Source organism: Mobula hypostoma, chromosome 12, assembly GCF_963921235.1.
Source record: "Mobula hypostoma chromosome 12, sMobHyp1.1, whole genome shotgun sequence".
In the NCBI taxonomy this organism is placed as follows: Eukaryota; Metazoa; Chordata; class Chondrichthyes; order Myliobatiformes; family Myliobatidae; genus Mobula; species Mobula hypostoma.
Genome location: NC_086108.1, coordinates 90417337 through 90440712, shown reverse-complemented (window position 1 = coordinate 90440712; position 23376 = coordinate 90417337). Strand labels below are relative to the sequence as shown.

Here is a 23376-nt window from a genome sequence, read left to right as displayed (position 1 = left end):
TGGAGAGGCAGAAACTAGCAGCATAGCCAAAGTCTGCAGAACTGTGGAAATTTCTCCAAGAGGCTTGGAACAACCTACCAGCCGATTTTCTTAGAAAACTGCAAGCAGAGTTGATGCAGTTTTAAAGGGAAAGGGTGCTCACACCAAATATCAATTATATTTATTTTTGTTTATGTTTACTACTCTTTATAATTTTTTTTTGATATTTAGAAACTTCCCATTTCATTATTTTGAAAGCATCTGCACTTAACAAAATTTTTAAAGACGCGCCTAAGACCTTGGTGCAGTATTGTACTTGATGGTTGGCGCTGACACGGTGGATTAAAGACCTTGCTGATTTTATGACTTGGGAAAACAACAGTCTGGAAATTCACATGTATATAGGTATTGAAAACCACTTCCAGTTTGGATTATGCTACCAGAATCAGAATCAGGTTTACTATCACCGACATACGTTGTGAAATTTGTTGCTTTGTGGCAGCAGTGCAATATATAAAATGTACTATAAACTACAATATACGCTCCATAGTCACTGAATATATGTCCGTGGTCTTCTGCTGCTGTAGCCCATTCACTTCAAGATTCAATTATATTTAGAGATGCTCTTCTGTACACCACTATTGTAACATGTGGTTATTTGAGTTAGTGTGATCTTCCTGTCAGCTTGAACTAGTTTGGCCTTTCTCTTCTGACCTCTCTCGTTAACAAGGCATTTTCACCCACAGAACTGCCACTCACTGGACCGTTATTGCTTCTTTTGCACTGTTCTTTGTAAACTCTAGAGAATGCTGTCTGTGAGAAATCAGGGAAATCAGTAGTATGGAGGAAGAGAAGATGGCGGTGCAACGCAGCTTGCAGCTGCCACCGGTGAATGATGTCTGTTATTTGTCAAGCAGGGTGCTGTGCACAATCCTGATCTGATGGAGACAGATGTGAGAGCACGGAGGAACATCTGGAGAAACTTCTGAAATGCCTTCTTCGCTGCCGCTGCTACTGTGCGATCCAGAATCTCCAGAGGAGAAGGCCCCGAGTCCTTGGCTTTGCTTGTTACTCGGTGGCCGGGGCGAGCTCGGGAGGCTGTATCGGAGGCTCGAAATTTTCGGACGGACTCAGAGTCGGCTGTGCTTGGGTGCTTCCAATGCATCAGCAGTTGTCGGCACCTGGAGGTTTATGGCAGGGAGAGTTTCTCCCTTTTGCCGCCTGCTATCAGGACTATCGGGAGTCGATCGGAACTTTGAGACTTTTTTTTACCGTGCCCATGGTCTGCTCTTTAGCAAATTATGGTATTGCTCTGCACTGCTGTAACTATATGTTATAATTATGTGGTTTTGTCAGTGTTAGTCTATGGTTTGTCCTGTTTTTTTTGTGATATCACTCTGGAGGAACATTGTATCATTTCTTAATACATGCATTTCTAAATGACAATAAAGTGTAAAAGGAGTTGGGGGCTTGCTGTTCTGGTTAACAACAGATGGTGCAATCCTGGTCATATTACAATCGAGGAACGTGTTTGTAGACCGGATATTGAACTTTTTGCTGTTGGACTCCAGCCATATTCCACCGAGATACAACACTGGGCGTCATGGGAGGTTGTTCCTGCCTGTGGCCCTCGAACTTTGCAGTTCCTCCCGTGGAGGGTCAGACACCCTGAGCCAATAGGCTGGTCCTGGACTTATTTCCATCTGGCATAGTTTGCATATTGTTGTTTGATTGTTTGTGGGTTTTGTATTTCTATATTTATGCTCTATTCTTGGTTGGTGCAGCTGTAATGAAACTCAATTTCCCTCGGGATCAATAAAGTATGTCTATGTCTATGTCTAAATGAGGACTGAGTGTCCTCATAATCTAATCTAATCTAATTTGAGACACACTGTTTGGCATCAAGATCCACAGCCAAAATCACATAGATCACATTTCTTCCCCATTCTGATATTTGGTCTGAACAACAACTGAACCTTTTGATCATGTCTGCAGGAGACACGAATTGATCAGAGACCAAAAAGGATAGCTTCTCATGAAGGCAGAAGCTGTGACAAAGGCAATAAATGACTATTTCTCTTTAGTTTTATCAAGGGTAATCAACGGCAGAATTAAACAGAAATGGCTGGTATGAACTTGGTTACAGCAAACCGTGTTTAAATAAATCAGTAAAGATTTTTTTGATAAGGTAAATTCAATTGATGTGTCGTACTGTCAAAAGATATCCAATAATGTAGTGTTAAAAAGACTAGACATGCAAAGTAGATTATAAAAAGCACCATTTGAGTATGGACAGAGAACTGGCAAAATGGGAGAAGCACTAAAGTCCGCCTGAAGGGTCTCGGTTCGAAACTTCAACTGTACTCTTTTCCATAGATGCTGCCTGGACTGATGAGTTCCTCCAGCATTTTGTGTGTGTTGCTTGGATTTCCAACATCTGCAGATTTTCTCGTTTGTGGAAGCACTGAAGTGTTGTTTCTTGGAATAATTTGAAGTGCAGTGCAGTTCCCCATGAAACACATACAAGATGTTGGAGGAACTCAATAAATCAGACAGCATCTATGGAGAAGAATAAACAGTCGACATTTTGAGCAGAGACTGTCCATCAGAACTTGGTAAGTTATCAATCAGACAACACACATAAAATATGGAAGGAACTCAACAGGTCAGGCAACATCTACATTGGGGAATAAACACTCAATGTTTTGGGCAGACACCTTCATCAGACGGATCTGGCCAAAACATTGACTTTTAAATCCTCTCCATAGATGCTGCCTGGCCTACTGAGTTCCTCCAGCATTTCGTGTGTGTTGCTCAAGAATTCCAATATTTGCAGAAACTCGTGTTTATAATTCGCAGATCCCCAAAGGTCAGTTCGATAATTACTCCTTTTATTTATATTATTAGCCTTGCATGTAAAGGCTGCAATTTCCAAATTTGCAGGCAATAGAAAATTCAGAACACGGTGAACTCTAAGGAGGAGAAATTGACGAGCTGGTGGAATGGATATCCAGAGCAGAAAGATGTAACATGATGTAACATTTTGGAAGGAGAAAAAGTGAGATCAAATATACTACAGGGCCACAATTATTAAAAGACTAAATGGAACAGATAAGATAAATATAGGGCTGTTGATAGGGCAAAATTGCAGTCAATTGGATGTTGCAAAGTAAAAGGTGGGCAAAATCGAGAAGGGTGAATACAGGACAGAAGGTGTTGTATTTGAATGTGCGCAGCATACAGAATGAGGAAGATGAACTTGTAGCACAGTTACAGATTGGCACGTATGATGGGATTGGCTGAACGTCCAAGGATACATGTTCTATCGAAAGGAAAGTCAGGGAGGCAGAGGGGGTGGTGTGGCTCTGTTGATAAAAAAAAATCAATCAAATCATTAGAAAGAGGTGACATAGGATTAGAAGGTATTGAATTATTGGGGGGTAGAGCTAAAGAACTGCAAGGTTAAAAGACACTGATGGGAATTATATGCAGACCCCCAAGCGGTAGTAAAGATGCAGTCTACAAATTACAACAGGCGATACAAAATGCATGTCAAAAGGGCAATGTTACAATACCATGGGGGATTTCAATATGCAGGAAGATTGGGAAAATCAGGTTGGAGCTGGATCCCAGGAGAGGGAATTTTTAGAATGCCTATGAGATGGCTTCTTACAGCCCTCTAGGGCAGAGGTCCCCAACCACCAGGCCACGGACTGGTACCGGGCCGCAAAGCATGTGCTACCGGGCTGCAAGGAAACGATATGAGTCAGCTGCACCTTTTCCTCATTCCCTGTCACGCACTGTTGAACTTGATGATAGGGTTGCCAACTGTCCGTTATTTGCCGGGACATTCCATATATTGGGCTAAATTGGTTTGTCCCATACGGGACCGCCCTTGTCCCGTATTTCCTCCGCTGAGGTAGAGCGTTCCTATGAAAACTTTTGTGCCGAAATGGCGTGAAGCGAAGAAGCAATTACCGTTAATTTATATGGGAAAAATTTTTGTGCATTCCCAGACCGAAAAAATAACCTACCAAGTCATACCAAATAACACATAAAACCTAAACTAACACTAACATATAGTAAAAGCAAGAATGATATGATAAATACACAGCCTATATAAAGTAGAAATAATGTATGTACAGTATAGTCAGAAAGATTAAGCTAAAACCGATTTGTGGAAAAAAAAATCGGCACATACGCCCATGCGCACATCATGCATGCACACAGGTGACCACGCAAGGCTTCATGGTCATGGTAGTCTTCCTTGGGGTAAACACAAGTGTCCTGGGATTTGACTGCTACTTTTGTCCCTTATTTGGGAGTGAGGAAGTTGGCAACCCTAACTGTAAAAGACATGTTGAGGTGAGTTTAACTCTTCTTGAACACCACCCCCCCCGCCCCCCAGTCAGCCGGTCTGCAAGAATACTGTCAATATTAAACTGGTCCGTGGTGCAGAAAAGCTTGGGACCCTGCTCTAGGGGATCAGCTATTCTTTATTCTGTTTGGGTTTTGTGCAGTGAACCATTATTGATTTGACAGCTGAAGGTAAAGAAACCATTTGAGGTTGTAATCATAATATGATCAAATTAACCCGGAAACTTAGGAAGAAGTAGTCAGATGTATCAGTATTACAGTGGAGTGAAGGGAATTACAGAGGCATGAGAGACAAGTTGGTCAAACTGATTGAATAAAAAGTGATAGGAATGATGGCAGAGCAGCAATGGCTAGAGTTTCTGGGAGCAACTCGGAAGGCAGATGATATATACATCCCAAAGTGGAAGTAGTATTCTAAAGGCAAGATGACAAAACTGTGGCTGAGAAGAGAAGTCAAAGCCAACATAAAAGCCAAAGACAGGACATAAAATTAGTGGGAAGATAGAGATTTGGGAAGCTTTTAAAAACCAACAGAAGGCAACGAAAAATTTCATAAAGAGTAAAAAGATGTAGCTAAGCTAGCCAATAATATTAAAGAGTATATCAAAAGTTTCTTCCAATATCTAAAGTGTAAAAAAAGAGGCGAGAGTAGATATTGGGCCACTGGAAAATGATGCTGGAGAGGTAGTAATGGGCAACAAGGAAATGGTGAATGAACTGAATAAGTATTTTCCATCTGTCTTCACTGTAGAAGACACTAGCAGTATGCTGGAAGTTTGAGGAGGGCAGGAGTGTGTGAAATTGTCATGACTAGGAAGAAGGTTCTTGAGAAACTGAAAGATTGGAAGGTAGATAAATCACCTGGAACAGACAGTGTACACTCGTGTGTTCTGAAAGAGATGGCTGAAGGGATTGTGGAGGCATTAGTAATGAGCTTTCAAGCATCAATAGATTCCGGCATGGTTCCAGAGGACTGGAAGACTGCACGTCACTCTGTTCTTCATAAAGGAGAGAGACAGAAGAAAGGAAATTATAGAGCAGTTAATCTGACTCTCAGTGGTTGTAAAGGTTACTTGGAGGCACAGGATAAAATAGGCCATAGTCAGCATGGTTCTCTTAAGGGAAAACCTTGCCTGAGGAATCTGTTGGACTTCTTTGAAGAAATAACAAGCAGGATAGATAAAGGAGAATCAATGGATGTTGTGCATTTGAATGTTCATAAGGCCTTTGACAAAGTTCCACATGACCCGGTTTAACAAGTTAACGGTATTACAGGAAAGATATGAGCGGAGAGAGCATTGACTGATTGGAAAAAAGAAAAGAGTGGGAATAAAGAGAGCCTTTTCTGGTTGGCTGCTGGTGACTAGTGGTGTTCCACTGGAGTCTGTGATGGTACTACCTTTTATGTTACATGTCAATGAACTGAATGATGTAATTGACGACTTTGTGGCCCAGTTTGCAGGTGATAAGAAGGTAGATGGAGGGGCATGCAGTTTTGAGGAATAGGGTGGCTACAGAAGAACTTAGACATATTAACAGAATGGACAAGGACATGACACGTGAAATAGTGTTGGGAAGTGTATGGTCATGCAATTTGGAAGAAGAAATAAAAGGCTAGACTATTTTCTAAATGAAGAGGAAATTCAAAAATCTAAGGTCCAAAGCAACTTGGAAGTCCTTGGGCAGGATTTCCAGGACTGCAGACTGAGTCAGTGATGAGTTTGGCAAATTAAAGTTAGCATTCATTTCAAGAGGACTAAAATTTAAAAGCAAGGATATAATTTTGAGGCTTTTTAAAGCACTGGTGAGGCCTCACTTCGATTATTGTGAGCTGTTTTTGGCTCCTTATCTAAGAAAGGATGTGCTGACACTGGAGAGAGTTCAAAGGAGGTTCATGAAAATGATTCCAGAATTGAAAGACTTGTCCTAGATGAAGAGCATTTGATTATTCTGGGCCTCTACTCACTGGAATTCAGAAGAATGACGGATAATCATATTAAAACCATACTGAGTGTTGAAAAGGTGCAATAGAGTGGATGTAGAGAGGATGCTTCCTATGGTGAAGGAGCCTAAGACCAAAGGATGGTTTCAGAATACAGGGTCGTCCTTTTGGAACAGAGATGAGGAGGAATTTATTTAGCCAAAGTGACAAATTCATAGCATTTGTTGCCAAAGGTGGCTGTAGAGGCCAAGCTATTGGATATACTTAAGGCAGAGGTTGATAGGTTTTTCGTTGGTCAGGGCATGAACAGATATGGTGAGAAGGCAGGAGATTGGGGCTCAGAGGGAAAACAGATCAGCCATGATAAAATGGTAGAGAAGATCTGACTGGCCAAATGGCCTAATTCTGCTCCTGTATCTCATGGACCTGGTCTTAAATACAAGTTTTATTTGTACTTTTTGTTGGAGATAAAGGAAGCAGTTAAGCAAGCCCATATTGCAGGATCATGGACTTTGTATATGGGGCATTGTATTCAAGGGCAACAAGCACAAGTGCATTGATTTCTTGAACCTTTATAAAACAGTGCCTCAGACATAGGTGTTGTATCATGTGCAGTACAAGATTAAACCAGGTATGGTGCAGCTTAGAGGCAGCTGTTACCTTACCTGTGCAAGAGTGCCACAAAATTAGTCTTTAGTTGATGGCCCGAAAGAAGTTACACGGACAGATCAAGGAGTCTGGGGTTACTCACCTGTGAATATAAGGCTCGCGAGGGATTCCAAATGGGGTATTTAAAATCATGAAGAGTTTAGTTGTAGTAGACAAAGAGAATTTGTTCATATTGGTGGAATGATGAAAGAACAGAGGAAACAACATGATGAGAACTGATAAAAGAAAGTAACAGTGACACAAATCAAAAGAATTTTGCATCAAAGAAATTTCTCCACATTTCTGTTTTAAATGGATGCCCTCTTTCCTGAGGCTGTGCTTTCTTGTCCTAGACTTCTCCGCCATGGGAATCATAAGATCACTTCCACATCTACTCTGTCTAGGCCTTTCAACATTCAAAAGGTTTCAATGAGATTCCACTCCCACCCCCAACCCCCAACATCCTTCTGAATTCCAGTGAATACAGACACAGAGCTATCAAACGTTCCTCATATGATAACCCTTCCATTTCTGGAATTATCCCTGTGAACCTCTTCTGAACGCGCTCCAAGGCTGGTAAATCTTTTCACAGATACGGAGCCAAAACTGTTCACAATACTCAAGGTGAGGCCTCACCAATGCTTCATAAAGCCTCAGCATCACATCACTGCTCTTATATTCTAAACCTCTTGAAATGAATGCTAACATTGTATTTGCCTACCTCACCATTAACTCTACCTGTAACTTAACCTTTAGGATGTTCTGCACAACGACTTTCAAGTCCCTTTGCATCTTGGATTTTTGGATTTTCTTCTTATTTAGAAAATATTTGCACAGTTACTTCTTCTACCAAAGTGCACGACTATGCATTTTCCGACATTGAATTTCAGTTGCCATTTTTTTGCCCCTTCTCCTAATCCAAGTCCTTCTGTAGCCTTCCTATTTCCTCAACATTACCTGCCCTACCACCAGTATTCATATCATCTGCAAACTTGGCAACAAAGCCATCTGTTCCATCATCTAATTCATTGATATACAGCATAAAAAGCAGTCCCAACACCGACCCCTGTGGAACACCATTAGTCACTGGCAGCCAACCAGAAAAGAATCTTTTTATTCCCTCTTGCTGCCTTCTACCAATCAGCCAATGGTCTAACCATGCTAGTAACTTTCCTGTAATACCATGGCTCTTAACTTGGTAAGCAGCTTCATGCATGGCAGCTTGTCAAAAGCCTTCTGAAAATCCAAATATATAAAATCCACTGCATTACTTTTATCTATCCTACTTCTAATCTCCTCAAAGAACTCCAACAGGTTCATCAGGCACGATTTTCCCTTAAGGAAATGATGCTGACTTTGTACTATTTTGCCCTGTGTCACCAAGTACTCCATAATCTCCATTCTCAACAATTGACTCCAACATCTTTCCAACCACTGAGGTCAGGCTAATTGATCTATAACATCCTTCCTGCTGCCTCCCTCCTTTCTTAAAGAGTGGAATGACATTTGCAATTCTCCAGCCGTCAGAAGCATGCCAAGTTCCAATGATACTTGAAAGATCATTACTAATGCCTCCACAATCTCTACCGCTACCTCTTTCAAAACCCTAGGGAGTAGTTTATCTGGTCTGGGTGACTTATACACCTTTAGGTCTTTCAGCTTTTTGAGCACTTTCTCCCTTGTAATAGTACCTGCACCCACTTCTCTTCCCTCACACCCTTCAATATATAGCACACTGCTAGTGTCTTCTACAATGAAGACAGATGCAAAATTCTTTTATTTCATCTGCCATCTCCTTGTCCCCCGTTATTATTTTTCCAGCCTCATTTTCTAGCTGTCTATTATCCACTCTCATCTCACTTATTTTGTTATATACTTGAAAAAGCTTTTTCTATCCACCTTGATATTGTTTGCTAGCTTGGTTTCATATTTCAGCTTTTCCCTCCTAATGATTCTTTTAGTTGCTTTCTGCAGTTTTATAAAAGCTACCCAAGTCTCTATCTTCCCGCTAATTTTTGTTTTGTTGTACGCCCTCCCTTTTGCTTTTACATTAGCTTTGACTTCCTTTGTCAGCCACAGTTGTACTATTTTGCCATTTGAGCCTTTCTTCGTTTTAGGAATACATCTATCCTGCACCTTCCTCATTTTTCCCAGCAACTCCAGCCTTTGCAATTTACTTTGGCCAACTCCTTAATAGGAGAGGACAGCAGACTATGGAAAAATGGGAAGGGATAGGGGAACCAGAGGGAAGAGGTGAGCAGGTGAGGAGAAGAGAAGGGGAGAGAGGGTAATCAGAATGGGAAACAGAAAAGAGAGAGAAAAGAGAAGAGAGGGTAATAACCAGAAGTTAAGGAAATCTTAAGGAAATGGTTGCCCAGAAAGCTTAGGAAGTGATGTTCCTCCAATCAGAGAATGGCCTCATTGCGGCAGTAAAGAAGGCCATGGACATATGTGTCAGAAAGGGAAATTGGAATTGGGATTGAAATGGGAAGCCCTGATGGATCCTGCATTTTGCAGTGGAGATAACGAAGGTGCTTGACAAAACAGTCCTCCTGTCTGCACTGGGTCTCAACAATATCCCCTCAAAGTTGTGCCGTGTGTCCGCGCACATATCTTTTCTGACTAGTGCATGAAGGAATTTAAACTACTTACGAAAGTTTCTCACCCTCTACCTCATTGGCATGTTAATTATATGTCACAATCGTACACAAAAACATTTCCTTTTCCATTTTCTGATGTGGATGGTGTTGATAAAATGGAGTTTATGATGATTTGCCTTCAGATTTTAGAACCCGGCTATTTAGAGGGAACATTAGAGGGCTACGGTAGGAAACTTTGTCACATGTTGTGAGCAGAATTATCTGCAGCTTAATGTGAAAAAGACTAAGGATCCGGTGGTAGACCTGAGGAGAGCTAAGGTAATGGTGACCCCTGTTTCCATCCAGGGGGTCAGTGTGAACATGGTGGAGGATTACAAATACTTAGGGATACGAGTTGACAATAAACTGGACTGGTCAAAGAACACTGAGGCTGTCTACAAGAAGGGTCAGAGCCGTCTCCATTCCCTGAGGAGACTGAGGTCCTTTAACATCTGCCAGACGATGCTGAGGATGTTCTACGAGTCTGTGGTGGCCAGTGCTATCATGTTTGCTGTTGTGTGCTGGGGCAGCAGGCTGAGGGTAGCAGACACCAACAGAATCAACAAACTCATTCATAAGGCCAGTGATGTTGTGGGGATGGAACTGGACTCTCTCACGGTGGTGTCTGAAAAGAGGATGCTGTCCAAGTTGCATGCCATCTTGAACAATGTCTCCCATCCACTACATAATGTACTGGGTGGGCACAGGAGTACATGAAGCCAGAGACTCATTCCACCAAGATGCAACACAGAGCATCACAGGAAGTCATTCCTGCCTGTGGCCATCAAACTGTACAACTCCTCCCTTGGAGGGTCAGACACCCTGAGCCAATAGGCTGGTCCTGGACTTATTTCCTGGCATAACTTACATATTACTATTTAACTATTTATGGTTTTATTACTATTATTTATGGTGCAACTGTAATGAAAACCAATTTCCCCCAGGATCAATAAAGTATGACTATGACTACTATAGATGTGGCTGCACTTGGGCACCAATTGAATAGATTTCTTCGACAGACTTACAGGTGAAATGTTGCCTCACCTGTGAGGACTGCTTGGGTCCCTGAATGATGGTGGGAAAGGAGGTTAAGTGGTAAATGTAGCATTCATCATCCTCACAGGGATAAATGGCAGAAGAGAAATCAATGGGGAGCGATGATTGGACAAGGGACTCATCTAGAGAGTGATCCCCATGGAAAGCAGAAGGGACAGTGTAGGGAAAGATATCCTCATTGATAGGATCCTATTAGAGTTGATGGAAGTTACAGAGAATGATGTGCTGGTTATGTCTTCTTCATCCCTTTACCTCTACTACCTATCACCTCCCAGCTTCTCACTTCACCACCCTCTCCCAGCCCTGTTCTCACCTATCATCTGCCAGCTTGTAGTCCGTCTCCCTCCATCTTATTCTAACTTCACCCACATCTCCCCCATTCATTTCTTGTCCTGATGAAGGATCTCAGCCTGAGACATTGACTGTTTATTCCCCTCCACGGATTCTGTCTGACTTCCTGAGTCCCGTCAGCAATTTGTGTATGTTGTTCAAGACCTCCAGCAGCTGCAGAATCTCCTGTGTTTAAGACAGTAGAGTGGGACTAGCTGGAGTTGTTCTGAAAAAAAATAATCACCAAAAGCTCTATGGGCCACATGGATTTGTTGTGCGTGATAAGTTTTCTGTGATCCTGTACCAAACATATACATTGCCTTTGGCACACCAGTACATACTCTCTATAATTTAGTATTTCAGTCATAATGCTGACTGAAACAAAAGATTAACCCCAGGAAGAAATGCTTACAGAGCAGTTCTTTACAGCGTTCCTTTTCCAGTGAGCTTTGTCTGTTTTGGTTGTTGCTGTCGATCGAAGGGAGGCACAAGTCTTCACCCGTGGATTTAGCATCAGTAGATTCTATCATAAAAAAAACAAGTACATTGAGGTAACACCCTGTTTTTCAGACAGTTGAACTAGCAGTATAAGTTAACTCTATTCCTCCAAGTTTGTTCTGACTTCATCGGGACGCTTGTGACTCAAATTCAAATCCATTGACATGTTTAGTGGATAGACGAGAAGTACAGCTCATGTGCGAAACAGCTGTGATCATGTTGGAATGGTAGGTCAGGCTTGACGGGACACATAGTTCTCCTGATAATATCCATCATCCAGCTATCACCTTACAACCATCAGGCTCCTGAACCAGTGTGGATAATTTCACTCACCTCAATGCTAAACTGATTCCAAAATCTACAGAGTCACTTTCAAGGACTCTACAACTTATGTACTCAGTATCAATTTTTAAAAATAATTTGCACAATTTGTCTTATTTTGCAATTAGTTGCCTGTCAGTCTTTGTTACTGAGAGTTCTCTATAAATTCCATTTTATTTCTTTATTTACCTGTAAACTCCTACAAGAAAAAGAATCTCAAGGTGGCATATAGTGACATATTATATATGTACATTGATAATAAATTTGTTTCAAAATTTGAATATTTTCCTGTGTACTTTTGCTGTTACTTTTTTGTGTTCTTGCATTCTTACTTTCCTCCCTTTTGCTATACAAAGCAGAAGGTAAATGGTCATTCAATTCTCCGGCACCGCTCCTCAAACCAGGAAGAATTGAAATTTCAGTCAGAGCTCCGTGACTTCAAGTTCACTTTTGTCTTTTAATAGTCTGGGATTAGAAGTTTATTGTCTTATTTTTCAGTCACGATAAGATTGACCTCAGGTGGTGCAGTAGCCCTGTGGTGTGCAGAGTTTGTATGTGCTCCTGACAGCCCTGTGCATTTCCTCCCACATCCCAATGATGGTCTGGCAGGTAGGTTAAATAATCATTGTAAATTGCCTCCAGTGAGCAAGCACCAGAATCTAGGGCGCAGTTGCGTGATGAGGTGGTGAAGAGAATAAAGGGAGAATAACCTACAGGGGGAATTATTATGATTTTTTCATGAACCAGCATAGACTGAACAAGCAGAAATAGCTGCCTCCCATCTTGTATGAAAATATGGAAATACATGAAGCATGGGCATTTCCCAAGGGACCCCACAAGCCAATATTCATGCAACAACAAATTTGGTGCAGTCTAGAAAGTGTTTTGGATGTGCTTGGGCTTATGCAGGATGGAGGATGGTGGCTGGGAGGGCAGCCAGGAGAACACAGAGCCAAATGCAGCAATCTATTTTCTTATTCACTCATTCAATGTGCTTATGTTAAGATTGGTTGCATTAAGTATTTAAACTTTGTTAAGGTGAGTGATATAGCAAAAAGCACATGTAAGAATAAATCAGAAAAATAAACAAAATTTTGTGAATGTGTTGGTGGCCTCTTTTTTTTTTAAACAAGCCAGAAAAAAAAAATCAAGCTATTTGTGTAGATCAATATCCATAGTGTCAGGTTTGGCTCAATAGTGACATTCCTGCTTCCAAGTGAGAAGCTTGTGTCCATGATGAAGGGCTGTGATACTGGAAATTAAATTGAAGTCTCATCCGGCCCCCTCAATTGGACATAAAAGATCCCATGGTACCATTCATAAAGAAGCTCTTTCAGTGTCTGTACAGAACTAATCCTTCAAACCAATATGAATAAAACACATTATCTGGTCATGCACCTCTGTTGGAAAATTACTGTAAGTTTTCTATATCATTCTACAATTATAACAGTGGTTACATGTCCAAAAACTCTTCAGTGGTTGTTGAACACATTGATATAAAGAGATATATAAATGAAACTCTTTTCCAAAGGAGTCCCTAGGAGTCTGGGACAATAATGGAAGCAGTAGGAGATCAACTCCCACAATTTCAGAATGTGAATTACTTCAGAAACACAATCAGGAATAAACAGCTTGTGGTTAGAACATATGACACAGTACAAGCCCTTCAGCCCACAATGTTGTGCCAAGCTTTTAACCTAAAAGATCAATCAAATCCTTCCATCCTACATAGCCCTCCATTTTCTGTTCATCCATATACCTATCTAAGAATCTCTTAAATGTCCCTAATATTCTATCACCACCCCCAGCAATGCATTCCAATGTAATACCGCTCCCTGTATAAAAGAAACTATCCTTGACATTCCCCTATACATTCCTCCAATCATCTTAAAATTATGCCCTCTTATATTATACAGACAAATTTTGTAGATGCTGGAAATCCAGAACAAAACACAGTAAATTACTAGAGGAACTCAGCAGGCCAGGTAGCATCCATGGATCTTTGAAATTAACTGTTTTCCATCCTTTGTAGTGGTTTGCAAACAATTCAACTGTGGCAATCCAGCGGGCTCCTTCCTTCACCACACCCTAAAGACTGGTTCAAGACAGCAGCCCACCATCAGCATCAGGAAAGAGTGGAGAAGGAATATCAGCCTCAATGTTGCTCATTCCAGAGCATAAATAAACATTGACAAGAGGGATGTACAAGTAGCAAAATAATTATCTGGCTGGGATCCGAAGTTATTAACTGTAATATTAGCAGATCAAACAACATTCTGCAACAGGAAACTTGCACTTCCAAACCATTGATAGAAAATGATGTATTTTTGATTTCCTGTAGGCTCTAGACATACGAAATAGAAATAGAAAATAGCATTTGGTTCTTTCTGACTGTTGTAATGGTTGTAGGAATGTTATTTTTCTTGTAATTTAACATTCCCATGCTTGCTAACAATTTTATATCATTACTTACATACATGTAGTTGTTCAGTGAAATTTCAGTAATTTTGGAAAAGCTGATTCTATATGTATATAGAAGTTACACTGAAGCCTGTGTCACACCAGTGACTGAACATGACATGCCTATAGGTTGCCTCTTATCATTGAAATATGCTGTAACACTCCAGTGAGCTAGATTTAGAATAAGACGCCAATGATTCTGTTTATTTCCGTTGTTTTCCTTAACCTTTTTCCCCCTTACAGTAGAATGAGTGGGTTACCGTTATTTTTTATTAATATGAACACACAATAAAATGCCTATAATTACAAGATTTATGCTTCATTCTTGACTTCCATATCACTTCTGTATCACCTCTGGATCAATACCACCAAATCCAAATGCTTTTGCTGCTGTTTTGCAAGATCCCGGTTGATATTTTATCTTATTGGCACTTCCCCACACAGACACCTTAAAATATCCAAAAAGCTATCAGTCTTTGTTTTGAATGTACTCAGTGAGACTTCTGCATTCCCTCTGCTTGGGGGCATACGCAACCCTCAAGGGGAAAGGATTCAAAATACTCATCATGCTCTGGGTGAAGAAATTTCTCTTCAGCTCTGTCCTGAATAGCCAAATCTTTTTTTTATATATGTCCTTGTTTTAGACATCACAGGAAATGGGAAGTGTCCTTCCTGCATCTACCTTACCAAGCCCTGAGGGCATTTTGTACCTCACCTCTCATTATTCTGAACTCTAAAGGATATTAGCCCAGTTTGTTTAATGTCTCTGTCTTGGACAAATACTGTTTCTCAGAAATCAATCCAGTGAACCTTCGTACTGATGGTAATTTTAATCTAATATACCAGGTGGGAAACTGATGGGATCTGTATTAGCCATCCACTTTACAGTCTGCCAATTTTAATTTCCATGGTAGTCAATGCAAAGCAAAATTAAATGGAGTACAAAGGAAGCAGTGAATCAGATGCCATCAGTTTCCCATCAGGCAAGTTAGATTAAACTTGACCCCACACTGATATAGGAATTGCACTATCACTATAATTCTCTTCCAGGAAATGAATGTCAAAAGAGTTTCAGTCAAGAATTTTGACTAGCATCTGTGGATATCCTAATTCAAGTGACAAATAACATATGGCTCATTTACTAAAGTGATTGATTAACATACAGTTACTGGAGCCAAGAGTTAGGGGTGCAAGGAAAACAAGGATTCTGAATTGCACCATGGGACACCAATGTATAAATATTTAACATGATATTCTGAAACTGCTATGCTATTTTATTGAAGTTCAAATGTTGTATTAATTAACAATGTACATTTTATTTGAACTCATTGTTTCTACTAGTTTCAAAAGAACAACTATTTTGAATAAATTCTCCTCTCTAATATATTGCCTCAGTTCTTCGTACCAGTAGAAATGGCTAAAATTTTAAAACAGCAAGTTCACCGACAGAATTCATGAAAAATAATAATTCATGTTTACAGATTTATATATTCAGTTTGACTCTTGTTCAAAAAACTGGTGGCCATAGTCCCAATTCTAAACATACCGAAATTAGGAAATAATTATACACTATTAACTAATTTAATATATGATCAAAACACTTTTATTTTTAACTCAAAGTCCTCAAAAATGCTTTTACAAAAACAACCAACTAAAGAGGTCAAATGGAACATTAATTTTAATCATGTTTAAAAGAATGCTATTACAGATTACTGTACATCCTACTTATCCTATTGCTCTTACTGCCCGAGCATTTCCTTGTCACCGTAAAAATATTTAAGCAATTACTTCTGGGGGAAGTCTTCAATGTTGACAAATATCTTTTCTTCAAATAGACAGAAACACAGTACAAGCTGAAGTTTAGCTGACATGCAAGTTGATACACCAGCAAAAAGTAATCAGAATCTTAATTTTAACAAAATATATAACACACAAGATCACAGAGCCTTGACATCATAACATTGTAGATAAGAAGATTAATATAATAAGCAAAATTATTTCAAAGCTGAAGATGGGATTTGAGAAAAGCACCAAACATTCCAAAAGCTTACTGCTTGGTGTTCCGCCAGCTACTCACTGATATTAAATGTTTTAGCTTATTTGAAACAACTTTGAGACAACTTAAAATTTTGGGACTACCAATGTCAAAGTGTCCGTATGACCATAAGATAGGGGAGTAGAATTAGGCCATTTGGCCCATCCAGTCTGCTCCACCACGTTAGCATGGCTGATCCGTTTCCTTCTCAGCCCCAAATTCCAGCCTTCTTCCTGGACCCCTTCATGCCCTGACTCATCAAGAATTTATCAACCTCTGCTTTAAATATACCCAATGACTTACACCGCACAGCTGCCTGTGGCAATGAATTCCACAGTTTCACAATTCTCTGGCTAAAGAAATTCGTCCTCATCAAATGCTCTTCATATGATAAGCCTTTCGATCCCAAGAGCATTTTCATGAACCTCCTTTGAATCCTCTCTAATGTCAACACATCCTTTCATAGATAAGGGGCCCAAAACTATTCACAATACTCCAAACGAGGCCTCACCAGTGCTTTATAAAGCCTCAAAATTACATCCTTGTTTTTATATTCTAGTCCTCTAGAAATGAATGCAAACTTTGCATTTAACCATTCCTACCACCGACTCAACCTGTAAATTAATTTTTTGGGAATCCTACACAAGGATGCCCCTTTGTACCTCAGAGTTTTGAATTTTCTTGCCGTTTAGAAAATGGTCTACACTTTTATTTCTTCTACCAAGTGCATGACCTTACTCTTCCCACAGAGCATCACTTCCACCTCATCTCTGCCTACTCTCCTAATCTAAATCCCTTTGCTGCCCCTTTGCTTTCTCAACACCACCTGCCCCTCCACCTATCTTCATACCATCCATAAGCTTGGCCACAAAGCCATCAATTCCACCATCTAAATCATTGACATTTAACACAAAAAGAAGCAATCCCAACACAGATCCCTATGGAACACCACTAGTCACCAGAAGAGAAGCAGAAAAGGTTCCCTTTATTCCCACTCTTTCCCTCCTGCCAATCAGCCAATGCTCTATCCATGTTAGTATCTTTCTTGTAATACCATGGGCTCTTATATCGTTAAGCAGCTTCATATGTGGCACTTTGCCAAAGGACATCTGAAATTCCAAGTACACAACATCCATTCATTCTCCATTCTCTGTTATACATGTCATTTCTTCAAAGAATTCTAACAGATTTGTCAGACAAGATTTTCCCTTAAGGAAACTCTGCTGACTTCATCCTATTTTATCACATGCCTCCAAGTACCCCAAAACCCCATCCTTAACAATTGACTCCAACATCTACAAACTCCCCCTCCTGAGACCCAGCACCAACCCAATTTACCCAATCTACCTGCATATTGAAATCACCCATGACTATTAAAACATTGCCCTTTTGACACACATTTTTTAATCTTCCATTGTAATTTGTATCCTTCGTGCTTAATTTTGTATGGAGGCCTGTGTATAATTCCCATCATGGTCTTTTTAACCTTGCAGTTTCTTAGTTCTACCCACAATGATTCTGCACCTTCCGACCCCATGTCACCTCTTTCTGAGGATTTGATTTCATCTTTTTGTTACCAACAGAGCTACCCCACCCCCTCTGCCTACCTGCCTGTCCTTGGATACACATTGTTTCACAATGTCAGATGCAAAATGACTCAAGTTTGTTGTGGGAAAGAGATCATAAACACCCAGGTCATTAGGCTGATCAACACCTGCAACTATTAACCCCTCGCACCACACACACACCAACGCCACTACATACATCACCTAGCATCACTCTTTGTATATACAGTCACTCTAAGTACGTTACAGTTACTTGTATATTGTTTTATACAATTCAATTTATATTTATATTTATTGTGGGGTTTTTTATGTTTTTGTTATGGTGTTCTTTATGCTTAGTGTTTTTTATATGCTGCACTGGATCCAGAGTAACAATCATTTCATTCTCCTTTGCACTCTTATATGGAAGAATGGCATTAAGCAATCTTGAGTCTTGAATAAGTGACAGCATGAAAAACACAGGTTCTTTTCAGTTTCTTTTTAACATAATGAGAAAGTCCTACTGAATTGCAAGATTCTCTGAAATGTGGTAAGTTGTGAATTCAAATGTATTATGGAGTGAAAAAAACCGATTGCATCAGCATTGATGTCGCCTGTTTAAAAAATAAAGTAGCTTTAAATCTGAATAGTTATAAAAGAAATTATTATAATTTGGTATGCAAGTTAAACTGTCAAATATATTTTATGCTTTTTAAATATTAAGATTCATAATTTTTATGAAAAAAATGAAATAAATGCCAACTACAGAAAAAATGCAGCCGGATACAGCATAAATTATCCCATAAAATCTATCCTATAGCAGTTTTATTCAGAACATGATTCAGGAAATAATTACATAATTTTATTGGAAAGAATTGTCTTGGTGGGATCAAGAGCACAATGCTGAGATTTTGATTAAATGAATTACTTGAATGCAAGTACCGCTATAAGCCGTGTGACAGATTCACTCAAACTGCAAAGGCTTGCTGTAACTGTAAAGACGCTAGAATATTAAAAGGAACATAATTCCACATTAAAGATTTGCTCACCTATAAAAATGAACCACTGTATGAGCTACAAGAGGCACAGGGAGAAGAGTAGGCCAATAAATTCAATCATCCACTGAATAAGATCACAGATAGAGATAGAATACTACAGCACAGAAACAGGCCCTTCAGACTATCTAGTCCATGCTGAACTATAAATCTGCCTCATCCTGTTGACCAGCAACTCCAAACCACACCTATATAAGCACTCATCCAAATTCTTCTTAAATGTTGAAATCGAAACTGAATTATCTGCTAGCAGCTCATTTCACAGTCTCACCACACTGGGAGTGAAGACACTAACCCCACACTGCCCCCCCCCCCATGCTGCCCTTTAAACAGTTCAAATCTCCCTTCATTCACCTATGCTCTGGGAAACAATATCCAAACATTTAAAACTTTTCCCTATAACTCAAGCCCTCAAGTCCTGGCAACATCCTTGTAAATCTTCTCTGCACTCTTTCAATCTTATTGATCTCCTTCCCTGAGGTAGATGCCTAGGACTGCATCCATTATAAAACTTCAACATAACATTCCAACCGCTATACTCAATACTTAAGTTATGAAGGAGAATGTGTCAAAAGCTCTCTTTACAAGCGCACCACTAGGCCCACACCAGTAGGTGCTACAGGAGCCTCCGCTCCCGCACCAGCAGGCACAGGAAGAGCTTCTTCCGAGGTTGTGACACTGCTGAACCTCTCATCGCAGCGCTAAGCAGTATTGCACCTATATCGTACTGTCTCAGTACTTTTATATTTGTGTGCTGTAGCACTTTTTCATTTGCAGTTATTTTGTAAATAATACTATGCTTTGCATTTCTGGTCAGATGCTAAATGCATTTCATTGGCTTTGTATCTGTACTCAGCACAATGACAATACAGTTGAATCTAATCTAATCTAATCTAATCTAACTAGTCACAGGCCTCAAGTCAGAGAGTATCCCTGTGGCCGTTCACCTCAATTACAGGTCAATTATACCTGTAATTGAGGGGAATAACTGCAGGGGTACTCTCCATTGGCTGCCTTGCCCCTTTCTCCTTCCTGACAGTTCCCAGTTACCTGCGCCCTGCACTCTGGGTGTAATTATCTCCCTGTGTTGCCTGTCATTCAACTCCTCAGCCTCCTAAATGATCTGGAGTTCATTTAGCTTCAGCTCCAGCTCCAGCTCCAGTTCCTTTACATGGTCTGTTAGAAGCTGCAGCTGGATGCACTTCTTGCAGGTGTAGTCATCAGGGACACTGGAGGTCTTCCTGTCTTTGCACATCCTGCAAAAAGAGCATCCAGGTACCGTGCCTGGCATCCCCATTGCTCGAAGTGTGCAATATGAAAGAAAGATAAATAAAATGAAAAACAGTTCTCCACCTCTCTGAGCAAAAGCTTGAGCATTTCATTCTAACACTGGCCCACTCATACAACTGACACTCCACTTAAATCTTACTTCCTTTTATTGGACCTTCCTAAGCACCCAACTACACACACTCCAACATCTCCTGTGATGTATGGAGACTGTCTCAACAGCCCAGCTCACGTATTTTGAAATCTCTCTCTTGCTACATACACTCCAATGTCTTTAAGTTATATGTGGTCTGCAGAATGTCCTGACTGCTCCCTCTCACTTTTTGAAATCTCTCTTGTTACGCATACTAAAATGTCTCCAACACTTCAATATTTCAACCTCTATCTTTAGTTCATTAACCCAACCTGAAGACGAATCTTTTAAAAGCTAGTTATAATCTATCAGCTGTACCTCCTCCCATCCTAAACAACCACTACTTCCGTCATCACTGTACCACAAACGTACTTCATAGTCATTACTCATCAAACTTATTTTGACCAGCTCATCCCAAAGTAATGAAGGGATTGACTTTATCTGCTGAGAAGGAGGAGAAGGAAAATGTGACATTTGGCAGTACAAAGGGAGATCCTCTTTGCTGATGACACAAAGGTTGGGGCTGCTGTGGATAGTCGGGGGGGGGTGTCAGAGGTTACAGCTTTACATCGATAGGATGCAGAACTGTGTTGAGAAGTGGCAGATGGATTTCAACCCAGGTAAGTGTGAAGTGGTTCATTTTGGTAGGTCCAATGTGAAGACAGAATATAAATGGTAAGACTCTTGGCAGCGTGGAGAATCTGAGAGATCTTGGGGTCTATGTCAATAGGACATTCAAAGCTGCTGCACAGGTTGACAGTGTTGTTAAGAAGGCGTATGGTGTATTGGCATTCATCAACCATGGGATTGAGTTCAAGAGCTGTGAGGTAATGTTACAGCTATATAAGACCTTGGTCAGACCCCACTTGGAGTACTGTGTTCATTTCTGGTCACCTCACTACAGGAAGGATGTGGGTACTACAGAGAGCGTGCAGAGGAGACTTACATGGATGTTGCCTGGATTGTAAGGTGTACCTCATGAGAATAGGTTGAGTGTGCTTTGCCTTTTCTCCTTGGCACGATAGAGGGTGAGAGGAGACCTGATAGAGGTGTACAAGATGATGAAGGACATTGATCGAGTGGATAGCCAGAGGCTTCTTCCTGGGGCTGAAATGGCTAACATGTAGGGGCATAGTTTTAAGGTGCTTGGAAATAGGTACCGAGGGGATGGCAGGGGTAAGTTGTTTGTTTTTTTTTACACACAGAGAGCGGTGGGTGCGTGGAATACACTGCAGTCAACAGTGGTGGTAGCAGATACACCAGGGTCTTTTAAGAGCGTCTTAGATAGGTACATGAAGCTTTGAAAAATAGAGGGCTATGCTCGAGGGAAATTCTAGGCACTCTCTAGAGTAGGTTACACGGCTGGCACAACATTATGGGCCAAAGGACCTGTAATGTGCTGTAAATTTCAATCTTCTATGAACGTGCTGCTAGGTTGCATCTTGCAGCCTTGAGGTTACAAGAGAACCCCTCTGCTTTCACCTCAGAGCTCACATACAGTGTCAATGGATTTCCAAATGCAGCAAGGATCTTGGCATCATTCAGACTTAGAATGACAAGTGTCCATTTAACATTGCACCATCTTACTGCCTAGTACTGATGACCCTCCATTAAGTGAAAGTCTCACAAAGTCTTCTCATTTCTCCTCGATATTCAAAAGTGTTCTCATTGCATATTCTCTTTCCCCCACTTCAGCATTTGAGGGATTGATGACACAGATGACAAAATGCTCTATATCAGGCAGTTAACGACTGTGTCTATGAATGTATATCCAGAAGCTCTGTATGCTGCTACAGGGAATTCCACTCCTTATTTGTAAAGTGTTCAAGCATTTTCAAGTAGAGGCTATACTCCCCATTCCAATTCTGACGTGTTAGTCCACGGCCTCTTCCACTGCCATGATGAGGTCACTCTCAGGTTGGGCGAACAACACCCCATATTCCATCTGGGTAGTTTGCACCCTGATGGCACGAACACTCGATTTTTTCCAATTTCTGGTAATTTCTTCCCCTTCCCTCTTTTTTTGAATTCTGGCTCCCTTCTTACCACTTCTCTCCTCACCTGCTCATCACTGGTGCCCCTCCGCCTTCCCTTTCTCCCATGCTCCACTCTCCTCTCCTATCAGCTTCCTTCTTCAGCCCTTTATCTTTTCCACCCATCAATATCCTAAGCTTCTCTCTTCATCCCCCTACCCCACCCACCCACCTTCCCCCTCACCTGGCTTCACATCATCTTCCATCTTGTTTGCCTTCCCCTTCCCCCCACTTTCATATTCTGGCTTCTTCCCCCTTTCTTCCCCGTCCTGATGAAGGGTCTCAGCCCAAAATATCAACTCTGCATTCCTCTCCATTGAAGCTGCCTGACCTGCTAAATTCATCCAGCATTTTGTGTGTATTCCCTTGGATTTCCAGCCTCTGCAGAATCTTTTGTGTTTATGGTTTAAGAGAAGTTCTATACAGCTACAAAGACACTGAACAATTTATATTTAATTGGCATAAATCAATGTCTTGTAATACCAAGCCCATGACCCAGTCAGCCTGAAAAATCCAACATTGTCTACCTCATTACATCTCAACAATGGTTGCTTTCCAAATAGTGAAAACCTACAAACTTTACCACCTGAAATAACACAGGTTGCTGCTAATATTTCAATTCCGTTAAGATAGATTCCAATTTACACATCTTTGCTTCCCAATATTATTTCACTTTCCAATATAATTAGTCATCTATTGTATCGAGGCTTCATTCGGCACTAAAGCCCTGGAATTCCGGAACTTAGGAGAAGAAGTTTGCCTCTAGCTATCCTAACTGGTAAATAAGGATGATTAGTAAATGCTTACTTTCCACTAATACCATATGCACAAGTGATAACCACTGATGGGAAGACAAATCCCTAAAGTAACACAATTCCTACTTTGCAATCCTTCTGTTACTGATCTTTTATCAAGTTCCAATTGGCATGAACCTTGAAAGCATGAACCAAAAAAAAACTAACAAACTAAATATTGTTCAGTAACAAAGACAAAAATCACACATTAGCTAATCTAGCTTTTCTACCCAGGAGAAAAGTGG

The 23376-nt window shown here is 40.6% G+C and overlaps 1 protein-coding gene across 1 annotated transcript in view; it reads right to left on the bottom strand.

Annotated features, from left to right (window-relative positions):
- The window catches only part of LOC134354991 (dihydropyrimidine dehydrogenase [NADP(+)]-like), a 921558-nt gene that overhangs the window by 775434 nt on the left and 122748 nt on the right, over window positions 1–23376 (bottom strand). Inside the window, exon 2 of the mRNA XM_063064591.1 lies at window positions 11384–11494. Coding sequence (XP_062920661.1) covers window positions 11384–11494 — 111 coding nt within the window. The remainder of the gene's footprint in view (window positions 1–11383; window positions 11495–23376) is intronic.